This window comes from Indicator indicator, chromosome 7 (assembly GCF_027791375.1).
Source record: "Indicator indicator isolate 239-I01 chromosome 7, UM_Iind_1.1, whole genome shotgun sequence".
Taxonomy (NCBI): Eukaryota; Metazoa; Chordata; class Aves; order Piciformes; family Indicatoridae; genus Indicator; species Indicator indicator.
The window spans coordinates 15,580,254-15,597,404 of record NC_072016.1 but is presented as its reverse complement, the minus strand read 5'-3'; the positions used below and the strand labels follow the sequence as shown (position 1 = coordinate 15,597,404).

Here is a 17,151-nt window from a genome sequence, read left to right as displayed (position 1 = left end):
ATATGTTGACAGGTCCAACAATGTTTGGAACAGATGTTGCTGAGGCTAAAAATATTTGGAAGGTATTGTCCGAATTTGTCATTTCTCTGCTGATTTTAAAATTCTTGTTTTAGTCACAGCATATTCACAGTTAAGATGCTAAAAATTGAAGATTCGGGAACACCACAAGTGATTCAAGTCAATGAGTAAGTTCAAAGAGCTGTCTTTTTTTGCAATGAAGTTGTTGATTATATTCCACCTTGGTGTACTGATACTGCATTATACACCCAGCATTCCTTTGTAGAGCTTTATGCATATATGGTGGTTTCTCCACTTCTTGCACTTACATAGTACTTGGCCTTCTATTTCAAGCCATCAGTTTGCAATGCTCTTCTATATCTTATCTCCTCTTATCAGTACAAGGTTCTAATACTCTTTTATAGTCCTGAACTCCTGTAAATCCTCAGAAGGAAGAGGACAAGGGCAGGAGGGAAATGGGAAGCATGTTGGGAAAGGGTGTTTCAGAATGTAGTGCAGAACTTGCTTGAACAAAAAACACTGAAAATGATAAAATGTTCATGCAGATGAAGATGAACAAATTCTTCCTCTAAGAAAAAGTGATCTTCTAAAAATTGAACCATTTGTATGTGTTTTACAATAAATCAATCCAGTTTTCCATATTTGCTTTCAGATTGACAATGTGTGATCTTGCTGGCTCAGAAAGATGGACCAAGACCCGCAATGAAGGTGATAGATTGAAAGAGAGTGGAAATATAAACACCTCTCTTCTGATTCTAGGCAAGTGTATTAATGCACTCAAGAACTCTCAACAGTCAAAGTAAGTCCTTTGAATTGCAAATTCGTTGTGGTTTTCAGTTGTCTACAATGTTTAAAAGCTGTTGTTTAACATATACGATGCTAACTTTTTTGTAAAAAATAATTATGAACTTGTGAGACTTCACAACATCAACTTTACCTTAAATTTGCCTTGTTCTGCTCTTTGAAAGCACTGAAATTCTAACATCCTAAAAACATTTTTATAAATTTAACTTCTGAGCTGGCTTATCAAACAAACTTAGGAGTAAGTTTACAACCTCTTTTTCAAATGTGTCATAGTAAGAGTCAAATTTTCAGCCTTTTATTACTCCTTTGTAAACTACATTTTCTACATGTTTCTAGTGTAACATTTTCTCATCAGCAGGATGTTGCTGTGCTGTTGAAACTGTGCGCTCATTGGCAAAATTTGTTCTTCTAAATCTTGATGTAACTTTAACACTCTCCTCCTGATCTAGCTAACCATATGCAGACAAAAGAAAGCTTTCCAACTATTTATGCCCTAGCTGGGGGATTTAAGTAAGTGTAAAATAATAAAAAAGTTTACCTTTCCGTAAAACCAACACAATATATCGTCACAGATGGATGGAACTGTCCAGGAATTGCTTTCTCTGCAGGTTCTTATGTGAATATTTGTTTCTGTCCCAGAAGTTAATGAACTCTGTGTGCTGATTGATAAAGCCTGGATGCACTTTGTCAGATTCACTTATGCTGTTCCTGACAACCTATTTAAAGTTGTTCACACCTGAAAGTGATGCTCTCTTAAGTATTAATAGATGGCTGTTGCAAGTTGAATAGGAACCAATAACTTTAAGTTAGTCTTGATTATTGTCCTGCAACTAGGCTGTATATGAACTGTAATTGTGTTCTGGCAAGAGCATCACTATCTTGCTGACTCCTGTAGAATTATTCATATAACTCAATAAATAGCTGCAGTGAACTTACTAAGTGGCAAGGATGCATTTAGGTTTAGGAATTCTTATAAAATTTCCCATAAGCATCAAAAAATTACGTAATTATCTGTAAAGTTCAGGAGCACAACTTCTGATTTTAGGGTATGTCAAACTCTTGAGGGGGATGAGGGGAAAAAGTATCTCCATGTTCAGCATGGGATATCGTTTGATGTAGCATGAGGCTATGTGACCTACCCTAGGCTACATGCTGAATGTGCTTTTGATTTTAAGTGCTCCTATTGATTGAGTTGCAATGGCCCATCTGAGATAAGGGCTAAAAGAGCAGTGGTGACAGCCATGCAATCTCTTCATGAACAGCTGTATCTAGTCTAAAACAATTTTAATTGATTTAAAGACTACTGGTTTTGTAAATAGTTAAATCTTCAGGCTTAACTCTTAATATTCACTGGAAATCTTTGATCTTCTGGTTATCTGTTCTTTTGTCTTTAAAGGCTGCAGCAACACATACCCTTTCGTGAAAGTAAGTTAACTCATTTCCTGCAAGGATTCTTCAATGGAAAGGGGAGAGTATACATGATAGTAAATATAAGCCAATGTGCTTCAGCATATGATGAAACATTCAGTGTACTGAAGTTTTCAGCCATTGCACAAAAGGTAAGTTATCTTGTTGATCAGTACTTAAAATTTGCATTTAAAGAGTAACTTTTCTTACTTATAAGAATCTTAATTTAGTTACTGAATTTTTCTGCCTCATATTCCAATCCTATTTTCTAATTACTCATAGTCAGGCTTTATTTCCTGAAAGTTTTCAAAAATGCTTTGTTGGGACTTTTTCCCTGGGAGCTTGGGGATGGGACCATCTCTTACTGAAAATGCATAGTTCCTGTAAAATGTCCAGCTTAATGAGACTGTCCAAACACAAGAAGAAATTGAGATCTAGGTGAATTTTAGTTCTGTATTTGTAACATGTTCTCTTATGTTGGAGCAGTTCTAGCTGCATATCCTACTGCTGTTTTAACTTTCTTACTCAGAATATTGATAAAATCAGTTGAGCACCAAACAGAATTTGAAAGGTCACCTTTATATCCATAGACATGTCTTATGTCCTTCAGTAAGAAGGTGGAAGTTAGGTAGAGGAAGTAGAAGCAAGTGATGTAACTCTGAAGTAGGAAGACAAAAGTGTTGGAGATCAGTGCTGCAGCCTTCCTGGGAGCCATGGAAAACTGCTGTTGACAGTTAGGTTCAAAGGACATTAGAATATGGGCTTGTCAAAGCAGGCTAATCATACTCTAGCGTACTTAATAAGCAGACTAAGGGTAATATAGCTGTTCAAGAAATAGTTTGAAAGATGACATTCATGCAATGCAACTAAAAATTGAAAGTGTGGGAAATAGATTTCTATTGGTGCATGAATTGACAACTGTCTTGTAGGTGGTTGAGCGTGTGAGGTTTGGTGTTCCTGGGTTCAGGAAAAAAAGATAGACTATGAAGGCCCTCCTTTATGCTCTAGCTGATATCTGATCTAAGTAGTGACTCTGAGGATAAGTTGGGGGAATACTATGTTCAGGATACTCATGGGAAGGTGGAACAGGTGTCTCTTGCAAGTGTCAGTACTGATGATTTTGCTCTTTGTTTTCTGGATAGGTTATAGTTGTAGACCCATCTATTCTTCCCCAAGATCAGTCCTTCGGCCAAAAATCAGGAAATGAATCACTACTTAGTTACACTAAGATGCCAATCCCAAGGAAAAGAGCTTCTATTCTGTGGGACAGAAGCCTAGAAGATGTCATTGAAGATGAGGGTGATGAGTCAGAGGAAGAGTATACTATGTCAACAGGAGAACCAGTGCAGCAAGACAGAGAAAAAGTTATTCTTGGAAAAGAAGAATTTATGGTATGTGCCAGGGGTACTTCAAGAATTAGTGTGGCATGGAGTTTAAAAGCAAGGTATTCCCCCAGTTTGCTCAATTTCTTTCTTTTTTTTCTCCTCTTTTTCTTTGATCATCCTTATTCTTGCTAAATCCTGCATTAAGAACTAAAGTACAGTTACTCATGATTTAGTGTCTATTAGGGTAAAACTACAACAATATAGACTAAACAGTAAGAATTAAATATTTGGCTTTCCTCTCTTCTTAGTAATCTATGGTCAGTGCACAGCAAGTATTATCTGCTTTGTAGCAATGCAGAAGACTGGTTTGTATATGGATACAAGAAATCTCTGAAAACCATTCTTTAAGGAGAAACAATTTGAGTCACTTCTAGGGAAGACAAGGAGATGGCAAAGGAGAGTTAGAGACTGTTTTATGGAGACATAATTAATATTGCCTCAAAAATGAGCATCTGGAAAATAAGACAAATCCTGTAGTGCTTAAGCCTGTTTTTTAAGACAACTTCAAGAATTCTTGTAAGAAGCTTGATGTTCTTTGTAAATACTTACTCTATGCAAATTTAAAAGTTGCTGTGCTAGTACCAAACAGGTATTTCAATCTATTCCATGAATCCTCTGGCTTATGAGCAAGCGAATAACAGAACTGAGAAATTTTGCCAGCTGGAAGATTAAAGTGTCGTAGAGTTTGAGGAATGGGAAAAAATAACACTTCTGAGAAGCTTATTTCTTCATGAAAAAATTAATATTAATGATAATTTCAGAAGCTGCTAAGTCTTGTAGAAACGTTGAGGGAGAAACTTATTACTGAAAAGAAGGACAAGTTACTGCTGGAACTAAAAATCCGTGAAGAAGTGATGGAAGAATTTACCAAACATTTTGCTGAGCGGGAAATAAATTTCAAGTAAGTTAGCTTTGAGTGTTTTTGAAGTTTACCAGTTAAAAAATGAAATTTAAACTCACTTCTGATTGAGAGATGGATTACAGAAATGAGACCACACTCTTCCATGAAACTTATTGTCTCTGTGGAAAGTTCAGTTCCTGTTTGGATTGAGTTCAGGAAAAAATACTGTGTAGGAAAGGCCTTTTTTGGGGGGGGAAGTGAGGGGAGTGTATATAGTGTAAGCAGTGTTTGTTCCTGTAGAGCTTTCACTAAGAGAAGAGCTTTGTTAACAGGATAACTATAAAAGTGACACTGAGATTCTTTGTTACTGAAGCCTCAATGATACTCTAAAGTGGTATTCTGGCTGAAGAAGCTTAAGGAAGATGCTTGAAGTTAACTGCTATTCATAGCCTGTATATATTTTGTCTCCCTCTCTTTTTGCAGGGAGGTGTATGTGTTTTGGATGTTACAAAGTGGTTTTTATAAGTGGTTCTATTGTGCTAAAAAAACCCCCACACAAACATCTTTTTGTTTATAGATAACTGCATTACCAGCTTCTTAATAGCTCATGATATGGTTAGCAGCTTTTAGCTGGCATATTTTTCTTCCTATAGAGAATGCCTTTCTTACGAACGAGAAAAGCTTGAAGAAAATTCTGAAAGACGCCTGGAAATCTTCAAGGAACTTATAAACAGTTGTACTGAAAGTGAAAAAAGTAAATTGGATGATCAGCCTTGCAGGGAACAAGCTGGACCTCTGGTATTTTTATCTTCACCCTCTTCCTCTCCCCCTCAGTAAAATTCCTCTTACTAACTACCTCAAGGATTAGATAGTTGTGGTTTCAAGGAATTGCCGCTTGTGTAACTGTGTTCTCAGCAAGATATATTTATGGCATTTAATAGGAGTAAGGTATGTATTTAGGAATCTGGAGCTTCCTGCATTTCTACAGCACAAGCTATACGCACAAACATCAGGGTAAAAGCATTAAGTGCCTATTTAAAGTATCTGAAGATGATTTCTTAGGCTGCATATATAGACTGTAGTGGAGACACTTTTTTTTTTCTCTCAAGTCTATTGTAGTTACAAGTAGAGTAATGAGAATTGTACACATACTTAAACCTACCTAGATTCTTAACCTAAAGTCAATATGTTGAGTACAACTTTATTTCATAAGTTGCTACAAACATATTTCACCTCAAATTTTTACTGATGCATGATTTCAGACGTATTCCTTGTAAAACTATTCACTTGGTGTGTTCACTCAATATTCTAACTGGTAAAAGTACTAGCTTTTATATTGACTTTGGGGGGGATGATTTTGTGGTGATATAAAATACAATGTGGTAGTGGGTCACTAAATGCTATTGAAGTAGCTGTTACATGATAAAGGAGACTTGTGTATGAAGGTAGACAAGAAACTGGCAATCAAATTGGATATGAATCCACAAGAGTGCTTTGAAGCTGAAATTAACTGTACCTGAAGCCAATTTGAATTTGTAATGGTCTTCAATTTTTTTTTTTTTGTAGACCTAATGGCTATTGTGCAATTATTTGCTATTTCTGAATTGATATAAATTGCCTTTCAGGATGAAAGCCAGGGATCCACACAGGGGCCAGGCACTTGTGTTGATCTTGAGGGCTTTATTGATTCTCTGCAGAATGATGTCATTGACATCAAAAAGCAGGCAGAAGAAGCACATAGGTATATTGTGTCCCTGGAGGACCCACAGGAAGCTGTAGCTTGGCTTGAAAAACAACTGGGAAAAGTTACTTCTGAACTAACTAAGACCAAAGAAGATTTGACAAAGACAACCAATGAACTAATCAAAACTGAAGAGAACCTGACACAGAAAACCAAAGGTGAGATGAGTGTGTCATGTGAAAAGCAGGAAATTAATCACTACTGTACAATAGAAATAATCCAGTTGAGCTGGATTTGTGAACCAAAATGTATGCAAAACAATTGCTCACCACCTTTATGCATGTTCAAGTTGAACGAATCCACAGGTCTTGGTTATTTACTTTTTAAGGCAAACCTTAAAACTATCAATTGTAAACTTCTGAATTGTGGGTTAAATTATCAACCTGCATGATTCTTGATTTCATGGATATTACAGTAGAGCCACTCTTCTACACATTTTGCTGATGCAGTGTTTTCACTTATCTTCTGGAACATTCATAGAGGAAAAAGTAGCAATACTTCTTAATAAGGTTTCAGCAGAAGTCTCTTGATATAGTAGAAATGTTTGCTGTAAGTAGAAGTTGACATGCCAAGTTCTTCAGTTTTTTTTTGAATATGGGAATTTTGGTTTTGCATGGGTTGTAAGGCCAAATATATTCAAAACCCAATGAGGTACCAGAAGATCTAGGAAAATGGATTGTGGAGTAAACTGTGTAATGACTGCTTATTTGATGTTGGCTGCTTTTCCTGTTACAGACTTGGAAACACAGATGATTAAATTGGATGAGTCTGCTGAGCAGCTTAAAGAAGCAACTGAGGTAACTTTCTCAAGTGAAAACTTGTGTAAAATTATTTGCTTCAATACAGAATTCTGATGGCTTTAAATGCCTTTATAGTATGTTTCAAGCTTTTCAAAAGTGTGTGTGTATATATATCTAGATATATCTATATATCAAGCTTAGCTTAAATGATTTTGCTTCTAAATACATGGTGTAGTTAATTAAACAGACTGAACCACTATTCTTTATTTTCCAAGAAAATGAATACACAGAATAAAAGGATTCAGGAACTCATGGACATTGTGGAGCAAAAAGATGATGTTATTAAAAAACTACAAGATTTGATATCCGATTTTGAAGAAACCATAAAAGACTATGTAAGTCTTAAATATCTCAATTTTCTTTATGCAAATAAAATCTGTATTCATAGACTTTACTTGGAAAAATGGACACTTTCTTTAACTGCTACTTGCTTCAAGTGGTAGCAGGTGAAGTTGACATTGAAACTAAAGTTACATAAAAATGGCAGGGGAGTGGAAAATGACTTTTGAAAGGCAGTGATTTGGAGTTATTAGAGGGCTGCAGACAAGACTATAAAGAGCTACTTTGAAAGGGAAGGGAAGAAAACTCATCAAAGTGAGAGGACTTAAGCAATGGGAAAAAGAATTATGTCACTGTCTTTTTTGTTTTGTTGGTTTTGTCTGAATGGAAGAGAGGAAAAGCAACTTTGCTACAGCAAAGGGTCAAATTCACTTGAAGTTAGAGAAAGGACAGTGGTTGTATAAATTGGCCACAAAAATCTGTTCTGCTCATAAACACTATGCACACACTTTCAAAGGGGATGGGGATGAAGCAGAAGAGAGCAACACACATGGCATTGGAAAGAACAAGGGTGAAAGTGTTCAGATCAACAGTTCGAACAGAGTGGATGGCCAGGGTATCTCTGCTTTTTGTGCTATTAATGAAACTTGTAACTGGCTACTCTACTGCTGGCTGCTGAATGCCAACAGACTAGCTTGGCTAAATATATACTGTGCATAAAAATGAAAACATATAGTTAGGTTTTTGGTTTTTTTCAGCCTGCTGTCCAGTAACCTGAAGTAGTTCTGAGAAAATTTTAAATGAGATGATCTATTTCTTTCGTCTACTATAAAGTTAAGACTTTGTCTACGCTTCATCTATGCCTTCTGTGCCCCACAGCAACTTGGCCTTTCAATAGTATGAATGCTTTGAAAGTGCTAAGAGCTGTGACTCCTTCCTATTACTTCTCCTTCCAAGAGCAAAGCTCCAGCTCTGGCGTTTCCACAAGACGGTGTCATGAAACTCAAAACACGACCATGAATTAGTTCTTGGCAACCAGTATGACTTGCCATTGTGTCATCTTGCAAGTAAAGAAACTTCAGTCTTAGTCTGATATAGACTAAAGCATATGTGACATAACTGACTGGGTTTTCAAATTGCATCAGATCTGTCATGACAAAAATGATCTGTGGCTTTACTGAAGGCAGTTAATACTTGCAACTCTACTGGTTAAGACAGTGAGGGACTTCTCCAGCTGAGCACTTCTCCTTTGAAGAAATTGGGCTTTTCATCAGCTCCTTTGACACTGCAAGAATTGCATGCAAGCCTTTCATTTTGTATTTTCCTAGTCTCTTGCACTGCTTTCTGTACAGTGCAAAGCATTGTGCTTATTAGTATCTGAAGGTGTACCTGCTTTTGATTTGAGTAACTGGCCTGTAACTGACTTGTTCCTCTGACAACTGTTATACATGTGACCTGCATAGTTTTTTAAACATATATGCATGTAAAACATTACTAAGACTTAAATGCTCATTTTGTAAAGCTTTAAAGTAATCTTATTTTAATACAGGACAGGACTGTAACCTCCATTAAAAGAAAGCTGGTGAAAAACAACTCTAGCATAGTAGTTGAAAGCAGCCAGTTTGAAGATTGTGAGGAAACTGTGTTGGAAGTGGGAAGGAAACGGTGCTTTGAAAATAAGCCTACTGTGGAAGAGCCACCTACAAAGAAAGGTACGATTTCTACTGTTGCTCAGCAGGGGGTCTTCCAAAAACACTTGATGACTGTTCCAGAACAGAAGCAAAAGCTGAAGTGTAAAGATTTGCATTATGAGGAGAAAATAGATCTAAGTTAAACTGTGAATGGAAGCAACTGTGATGTAAATATCATCTGTTTTGCAGGAGGTCCTAATACTGTTCACTCCTAAACGTTTAAAATAAAATATTTAGACTTTCTTTTCTGCTGCTTTTTGTCATCCATTAACATACTTACAGACTGTGCTGTAGTTCTTAAGCAATTTCTTTACCAAACTTATTCTTGCTGGACTTCTGATGAGAGTAACATCTCTTCCTCAAGTTCTTTTGGTGCTGTTATTTTGTGAGGGTGGTTTGTTGTTGTTGTGTTGTTTAATTGTCTAAGCCAAAATGTTTTCAATGACTTACTAATTTTTCAGTTCCTTAGTATGTGTTGTGAAACTTCATATTTCATTCTATTTGTATGCTGTGAATGCACCAGCATGGTGACAGTGGTGGCAAAGGAGAAAACCTTTCCATTTTAATGGAAGTAAAATTAAGTCCACAGTTGGCATGTTTTGTGCACCTCTTACATGCAGTTCTAGTCTTTTTTGTTTCACTTGCTTTGTTTGTGAGTTTATCTGTCCTCTTAGAATGAGATTAATAAATTGCTTGCAGTTGAAGACCTTCAAGGATAAGGATAAGATTTGAGTAATCTTAATAGATTTGAATGAAATGGAAAACTTAATTGATCTATGTGTGACTAACTTGTTCAAAATGCTATTTGTAAGATCTGCCCACTTCTAACTTTAGGACACAGCTGGGGTTCAGTTTCTCATAGAACTATGGAAAACACATGTAAAATGAGAATGAAAGGTCGTCTTGTTGTATCCCTTTACTTTCTTGCCTTCCTCCAGCAGATGAGGTACATAAAAGCAAATCTTCCAGACATTGGGTGAGGATGGGATTAAAAAAGCAATAGATGGTTTCTGCTTCTCATTTTTCATTTCATCTTCATAAAGAGGGATAATGTTTTACAAGATGACTTGTCAAACTTACAAGATCACAGAAAACAGATACAAAACAGAAAACACAGGTACAAATGCTGAATAAGTAATGCTGAGCTATTGTTCCTCGCGTTCTGAAGTGAAAGAGCAAGGGAATGCTAGCAGAAGGGTAGTGAACTTCATAAAGCTTGTTAAAGAAGGGGAAAGCCCAACAAAACAAAATAAAACGAAGTACTTATCCCTCCCCACCCCTCCCTCCAAAAACCAAAAGTCATAGGTTTTTATCCAACAAGAATTTTAAGTGAATGACTAACAGTGCCAATTAATGTCAGCACTGAAATTTTTCTGTTGGTAAGAACAAGCTATTCAGACATTTAAAGTGACTATTTTGTGGGTGTTGAAAATAAGGCAGTGATTTCTACTGAGTTATCAAATGTTTCATAATACAATTTATTAATAGGTGTGTTCTGCATATATAAAGACACACACTTTCAACCAGTTGTGTTACATGTACTTGGCATAATAGAATGAGCACAGCTACACTGCCAGCTTTCTTGTAGAATTTAGATATGCTAGTGGCCTATGACCGGTTTATTGTGGAAGACAGTGAGTTATCTTGACCTGAAGTTCAGGTTTTTTGTACTTTCTCTAGGACTTGCATCCCATATTTTGGGGTGGGGCATTTTCTTCTTAGAATCATAGAATCAAGAAGGCTGGAAGAGACCTCAAAGATTGAGTCCAACCTGTATCCCTAAACCTCATGACTATCTAAACCATGGCACCAAGTGCCACGTCCAATCCCCTCTTGAACACCTCCAGGGATGGTGACTCCACCACCTCCCTGGGCAGCCCATTCCAATGGCCAACCACTCTCTCTGAGAAGAACTTTCTCCTCACCTCCAGCCTAAACCTCCTCTGGCGCAGCTTGAGACTGTGTCCTCTTGGTCTGGTGCTGGTTGCCTGGGAGAAGAGACCAAACCCCTCCTGGCTACAACCTCCCTTCAGGTAGTTGTAGACAGCAATGAGGTCACCCCTGAGCCTCCTCTTCTCCAGGCTAAACAGTCCCAGCTCCCTCAGCCTCCCCTCATAGGGCTTGTGCTCAAGGCCTCTCCCCAGCCTCGTTGCCCTTCTCTGGACATGCTCCAGCAATTCAACATCTTTCCTAAACTGAGGGGCCCAGAACTGGACACAGTACTCAAGGTGTGGCCTAACCAGTGCTGTGTACAGGGGTACAATGACCTCCCTGCTGGCCACACTATTCCTGATGCAGGCCAGGATGCCATTGGCTCTCTTGGCCACCTGGGCACACTGCTGGCTCATGTTCATCTGCTGTCAACCAGTACCCCCAGGTCCCTTTCCACCTGGCAGCCACTCTGACCCCAGCCTGTAGCTCTGCATGGGGTTGTTGTGGCCAAAGTGCAGCACCTGGCACTTGGATTTGTTGAATGCCATTGTGTTGGACTCTGCCCATCTGTCCAGCCTGTCAAGGTCCCTCTGCAGAGCCCTTCTACCTTCTAACAGATCAACATCTGCTCCCAGCTTGGTGTCATTGTTACATTCCAGAAGGTTTTCATGTAGGAAGTGTCATGTATCTTCTCGCAGTAGTATTCATCCTGCTTTGCTGCATGATTGTGGGTATCAGTGCAAAGCATCTACACCCATTCTAAATCCCCTTACATGGAAGCACTGTAACACATAAAGAGTTATCCTTATCTAATTTAGAAACCAATTTTAAAAAAGGAAAGGAAGGTCTAAAAATCTAGTTGGGAAACTTGGGACTGGATTTTTAACTTCGTTTTAAAAGTAAGAGGATGTTGAGTATAAATTATAGAAGCATTCAGGTTGGAAAAGACCCTTGAGATCATCGGGTCCAACCATTAACCCTCCTCTACCACGTTTGCCACTCAACCATATTATAAAACACCACATCTGAACAGCCTTTAAACATGTTCAAGGATGGTAATACTTCCCTGTTCCAATGCTTGACTACTCTTTTCGTGAAAAATTTTTCTTAATGTCTAGCCTAAGCCTACCCTGGTGCAGCTGCAGACCATTCCCTCTTTGTTCTATTACTAATTATCTGTGAGAAGAGACCTGCACCTGACTCTGTATTTTCCTTTCAGGTAGTTAGAGAGGGAAATAAAGCCTCCCTTCAGCCTCTTTCTCAGACTAATCTGTCCCAGTTCCCTCAGCTGCTCCTCATAAGACTCATTCTCTAAGCTCTTCACTAGCTTAGTTGCTCTTTGTACCCATGCTAGCACCTCAATGTCTGTCCTGTGTTGAGTTGCCCAAAACTGAATACGGTATTTGAGGTGCAGCCTCACTGAAGGCTGAATACAGAGAGACAATCACTTCCACACTCCTGCTGGTCACAAAATTCTGATAGAAGCCAGAATGCCATTGGTGTTCATTGTGACTTGAGCATGCCGCTGGCTCATTTCGCCACTCGTTGATTAGAATCCTCAGGTCCCTTTGTGTTGGACAATTTGGCGACGCTTTCCTAAGCTTGTATTATGGCAAGTCCACGACTTGGCACTTGTCTTTGTTGAGGCACATGCCATTGACCTTAGCCCACTGATCCAATCTGTTAAGTCTCTCTGTAGAGCCTCTACCCTCGAGCACCTCCATGATCCCACCTAACTCGCTGTCATCTGCAAATTTACTAACTGCACTCTAATTCCTTATCAAGATCGTTGATAAAGATGTTAAACAGTAGTGGTCCTAATACTGAGCCCTGAGGATCACCACTGGTGACTAGCCCCCAGCTGGATTTAACATTGTTGACCACCACTCTTTGGGTCTGACTGTCCAGACGATGTTTTGTCCAGCAGATGATCATGTGCTCATCCAAGCCATGACCATCCAGGTTTTTCACAAGAATTCACTGGCAATCCATGTCAAAGGCTTTATGAAAGTCCAGGTAGATAATAGCCACAGCCTTTCCCTTATCCATTAGGCAGGTCATTTTGTCATAGGAGGAGAACAGATTTGTCAAGGAGGACTTGCCTTTCATAAAACTCATGCTGACTGGGCCTGGTCCTCTGGTTGCCCACTATCTGGTGTGTATTAGCACTTGAGGTAATCTGTTCTCTGACTTTCCCTTGGACTGCAGTCAGACTAACATGTCTATAGTTCCTTGGGTCTTCCTTTTGTCCTGTCTTGTAGATGGGTGTCACATCCACTACCTTCCAGTCCACCAGAACCTCCCCAGATAGCCAGAAGTTGTGGTCAAGAATGTAAAGGGGCTTGGAGAGCACATCTGCCAACTCCTTTAGCATGCTTGGATGTAATCCACCCTCTCCCATAGGCTTGTGTGCATCTTAAGTGAAGTAGCAGGTCACTGACTAACACTTTTTTAATAGTGGTGACCTCATTCTGCTTACCCTCTCTGCCTCCCACCTCATGAGGGTGAGTGTTCAGGGAACTACTGAGCACCTCAGCCTTTTCCTCAGCCTTTGTCACGTGTTTCTTCCTGCATCCAATAATGGATGGAGATTCTCCCTTGTCCTCCTTTTGTTAATTTATTTGTATAACCATGATATCATTGCTTTTCTAAATATATCATGGGAGGTTGCTGGCTGTATTAAAGGGATTGTTGAACCAGCAAAGGTGGAAACTACATGTAACCAAATTTTGTCTAGCTCACAGATATTAGTAAATCTAGCTAGATCTTTTTCCTGGTGGTGCAGAGTAGGATCATAGAATCATTAAGGATGGAAATACCTTGAAGATCATCAAGTCCAGCCTTCTACCCAACGTCTCCATGACCTCTAGAACATGTCACACAATGCCACATCTGTTCATTTCATGAGCATTTCCAGGAACGGGGACTCCACAACTTTCCTGGGCAGCCTGTTCCAATGCCTTGCCAAAATACAAGCTTGAAAGGAGAAATACCACAGGATGAGTTAAGAGCTTATTAAAGACATGTATTAGACATACATTTTTCTCCCTTTGTTTGGAGTATCTGAATTTGTCAAAGAAAATTTTAAGATGCCCCAGAAAGTGTGAGCTGTTGGGCCATGTTTCAGAGGACCTATTAAAGACCCATTTCCTTGGCTGGATGGATCTGTTGAGTGAAATAAAATTAGAAGTTACCAAAGCCACATGTGAGTTGTGGGTACTTGTCAGGAAGGGATGCCAATATTATCGTAGAATCACAGAATCCTAGAAACAGAGAATTGCTTTGGTTAGAAAAGACTTCTAATATCACAAAGTCCAGCCATTAACCCAACACTGCCTGGTCATCACCAACCCATGTTCCTCAACAGAATCCTGCAATAGAGCAATGATGAAATATTCTTTAACGTTGTTGAAGACTTTTTGCTGCAAACTAGGTCTGAAAGTCTGAGGCAACCATTGCATGTTAAGCCATTCAGAGAGTTTTACTTGAAGACTTCAAAATGCAGTATGATATGAGAGTGTGGCTTTCATATGGTGACTATTTTCCATATAGTAATCACTATTTGGTATTGCTAATGACTTGTGTTACTGATTGTAATCGACTTGAGCTGTATGGGGTGTTTCATTATGTTTTGGGTGTTTGTGTTTTGGTTTTTTAGGAGACATGAAGGAGAGTTGGGAATATGATTCTCTAGAGCAAAAGAGAACTGAATATGTGAAAAATACTTCTGAGAACAATGAAGAAATATTAATACTGAAGGAAAGAACTGAAACCTTGGAAGGTCAACTAGCTGCACTTGAAGACCAATGCAGAAAAGAAAAGAACAAAAATGAAGAGTTCACTGGACAGATAGCAAACTTGCATCTCGAGATCTCTGCTTCTGAAGAAAGGGCTTCCAGCTTAAGTGAAGACCTTAAGCAATGTCGAGCTGACTATCAGGAGATTGTTTCAGAATTGGACAAACAGAAAGCTATAAACAGGGAACAGGAAGAAAGGATTATTCAGCTAAATAGTGAAGTAGAATGTGCAAAAAAAAGTATAATTGATAAAGTTTCAAAAATTAAAGCAATGCAGTCCAAAGTAGAAGAGTTGTATAAAGGTAATTTAGAGTCTTATGCTGTGGATATTGACTTAGTTAATCTAAATGATTCCTTAGACTCTCAGAAAGATGAACCAGACAGAGTTCAAATGAATCTGGCATGTGTGCAGCCCCAGACTGCTTCTACAGCAGATCAGAGACAAGAGTGTTCCTTTCACTCTAGCGTTGAAAGTATTTGGGAGGAATGCAAAAATATTATTAAGGCTTCTTCACAAAAAAGTCAGCAGATTCAGGAACTACTTCAGCAAGTTGAAGACTTAAAAAAGGCACTTGATGATACTGAGAATTATAATAATGAACTAAAAATAAAATTAAATGAGTTTGAAAATCAGTCAATAAAGGAGAAAGATCTTATGAATCAGTTACAAGAGCAAATCCAGAAGAAAAACCAGGATATTGAAAAGCAGGCTGCGGAGGATCACAGAGTAATTGCAGAGTTTGAGGAGGAAGTTGCCAGTTACAAGGGAAAAATCAGAGAGCTTGAATGCCTCTTGGAATCTTTTAGAGCTAAAAATGATACCATAGAAAAGTTAGAAGAAGTCCTTCATGAAAAGGAAACTATTATTTTAAGTCTAGAAAGTAATAAAGTATCTTTGCAAGAGAAATGTGCCAATTCAGACAGAAAACTGAAAGAATTAAATGATCAAGATGCAAATCGGAAGGAGGAGGTTCTGCAGTTGATGAACAGCTTGGAGAATATGAAACAGTCCCTTCAGGAAAAGGAGAAAACTGAGCATGAGCAAACACAATCTATAGCATTGTAAGTAATGGAATAACTCATAGCCCTTTGAGAAATAGACTTGTTAAAACTACCTTCTGTGAACATCAGTGTATTCTGATGTAATGCATTTGCATGTTTATCAGCTTTTATTAATCAAACCCTTTCTCTTAGAAGTCTTAATGCACTATCTGAATTTTATTTGCATATTTTGCTGACTATGTTTTCCTCATGTTCGTATAGTCTATCAAAAAACCTAAATCATGTGGAACTATTATGGGAGGAAACAGTAGTTTGTTACTTACGTAGCAAGAAGCTGAAATCCAAAAGTAAAACTAATAAGATTATCATTGATCTGGTAGAGCTGAGATTCTATTAATGAATGAAATCATCAAAGAGTCTGAGTTGATGTGTAAAAGCTGTTTCTTTGAGATGTGTAACACTAATTTACATACGTTAATTTTTAACACCAGACTACGTAAAGATCTTTCTGAGAGCTCTGCCCTTGTCCAGAATTTGAAAAAAGATTTGCAGAGGAAAGAAGAAGAATATGTAGATTTGAAAGAGAAATTTTCTGACGCTAAGAAACAAATTCAGCAAGTACAAAAAGAGGTTGGTGACCATTGGCCAAAAGTTTCTTTTGCAAGATTGTTTGAGGTTCTGTTATTAAAACCTGTTTTCACAATCTCAAGCTATGATTGTTAGGAGTGATTCATACATAGGAAGGCTATTTTCAGTCATGCATTTAGAGCAACAGTGAATCTTAAGTTACGTTGCTATCGAAGCTGTAAACTTAAGGACTATGTGTCAAAACACAGATTAGTATAGATACTGCAGAGAGGTAGTACATCTTATTGAAGGTTTGTGACAGCTATGGCTAATCTGGGCATGGGGGAGGATCCTATAATCTTTAGAACAATAATAGCCTTACATTACTTGTGCTGGCTTCAGAGCCTCAGATTTGTGGAAAGTACCGATCTCTGGGAGGAAAAGACTGGGTAATCAGAAAATCTGAACTACGTTTTCTGTTGAGGAGAAGGAATCAAAAAGGAAGGAATCACTTTCATGGATTTTAATTGCTAGTATTTAGTTACCAAATAATAAGATTTCTTAGAACCTCATGGGGTATCACAAGAGCTTTGAAATCCAAACGACTTGCAAGAGTTTGGGATTGAAAGTTAAGCCCTTAAAATGTACTACCATCTTTCCTAGAAGCTTAATATTGAAGGACCTTATCTTTCTCAACATGCAGTGTATATTCTCTATTTGAGAAGAAGCAAGGACTGGATGGAATCAGGTGTCAGGAAACTGTCCTCTTTTTAAAGGCCCACTCAATCTGTAGTTTGATAAGGCTATTTCCTGGTTAGGCATTCTCTGTTTTCTTTGGGTTTATTTTTGTTTGCCCTGCTAAATGTAATACTCTCTTCTATGGTGAA

General features: G+C 38.2%; 1 protein-coding gene across 1 annotated transcript in view; it reads left to right on the top strand.

The window, feature by feature from the left end:
* Positions 1 to 17,151, top strand: part of KIF20B (kinesin family member 20B) — a 39,605-nt gene that overhangs the window by 7,806 nt on the left and 14,648 nt on the right. The window contains exons 9-20 of the mRNA XM_054382239.1: positions 114 to 185; positions 671 to 817; positions 2,219 to 2,381; positions 3,372 to 3,620; positions 4,376 to 4,515; positions 5,109 to 5,253; positions 6,081 to 6,354; positions 6,932 to 6,993; positions 7,212 to 7,331; positions 8,825 to 8,987; positions 14,557 to 15,757; positions 16,189 to 16,327. Of these exons, the coding sequence (XP_054238214.1) occupies positions 114 to 185; positions 671 to 817; positions 2,219 to 2,381; positions 3,372 to 3,620; positions 4,376 to 4,515; positions 5,109 to 5,253; positions 6,081 to 6,354; positions 6,932 to 6,993; positions 7,212 to 7,331; positions 8,825 to 8,987; positions 14,557 to 15,757; positions 16,189 to 16,327 (2,875 nt within the window). The remainder of the gene's footprint in view (positions 1 to 113; positions 186 to 670; positions 818 to 2,218; positions 2,382 to 3,371; positions 3,621 to 4,375; positions 4,516 to 5,108; positions 5,254 to 6,080; positions 6,355 to 6,931; positions 6,994 to 7,211; positions 7,332 to 8,824; positions 8,988 to 14,556; positions 15,758 to 16,188; positions 16,328 to 17,151) is intronic.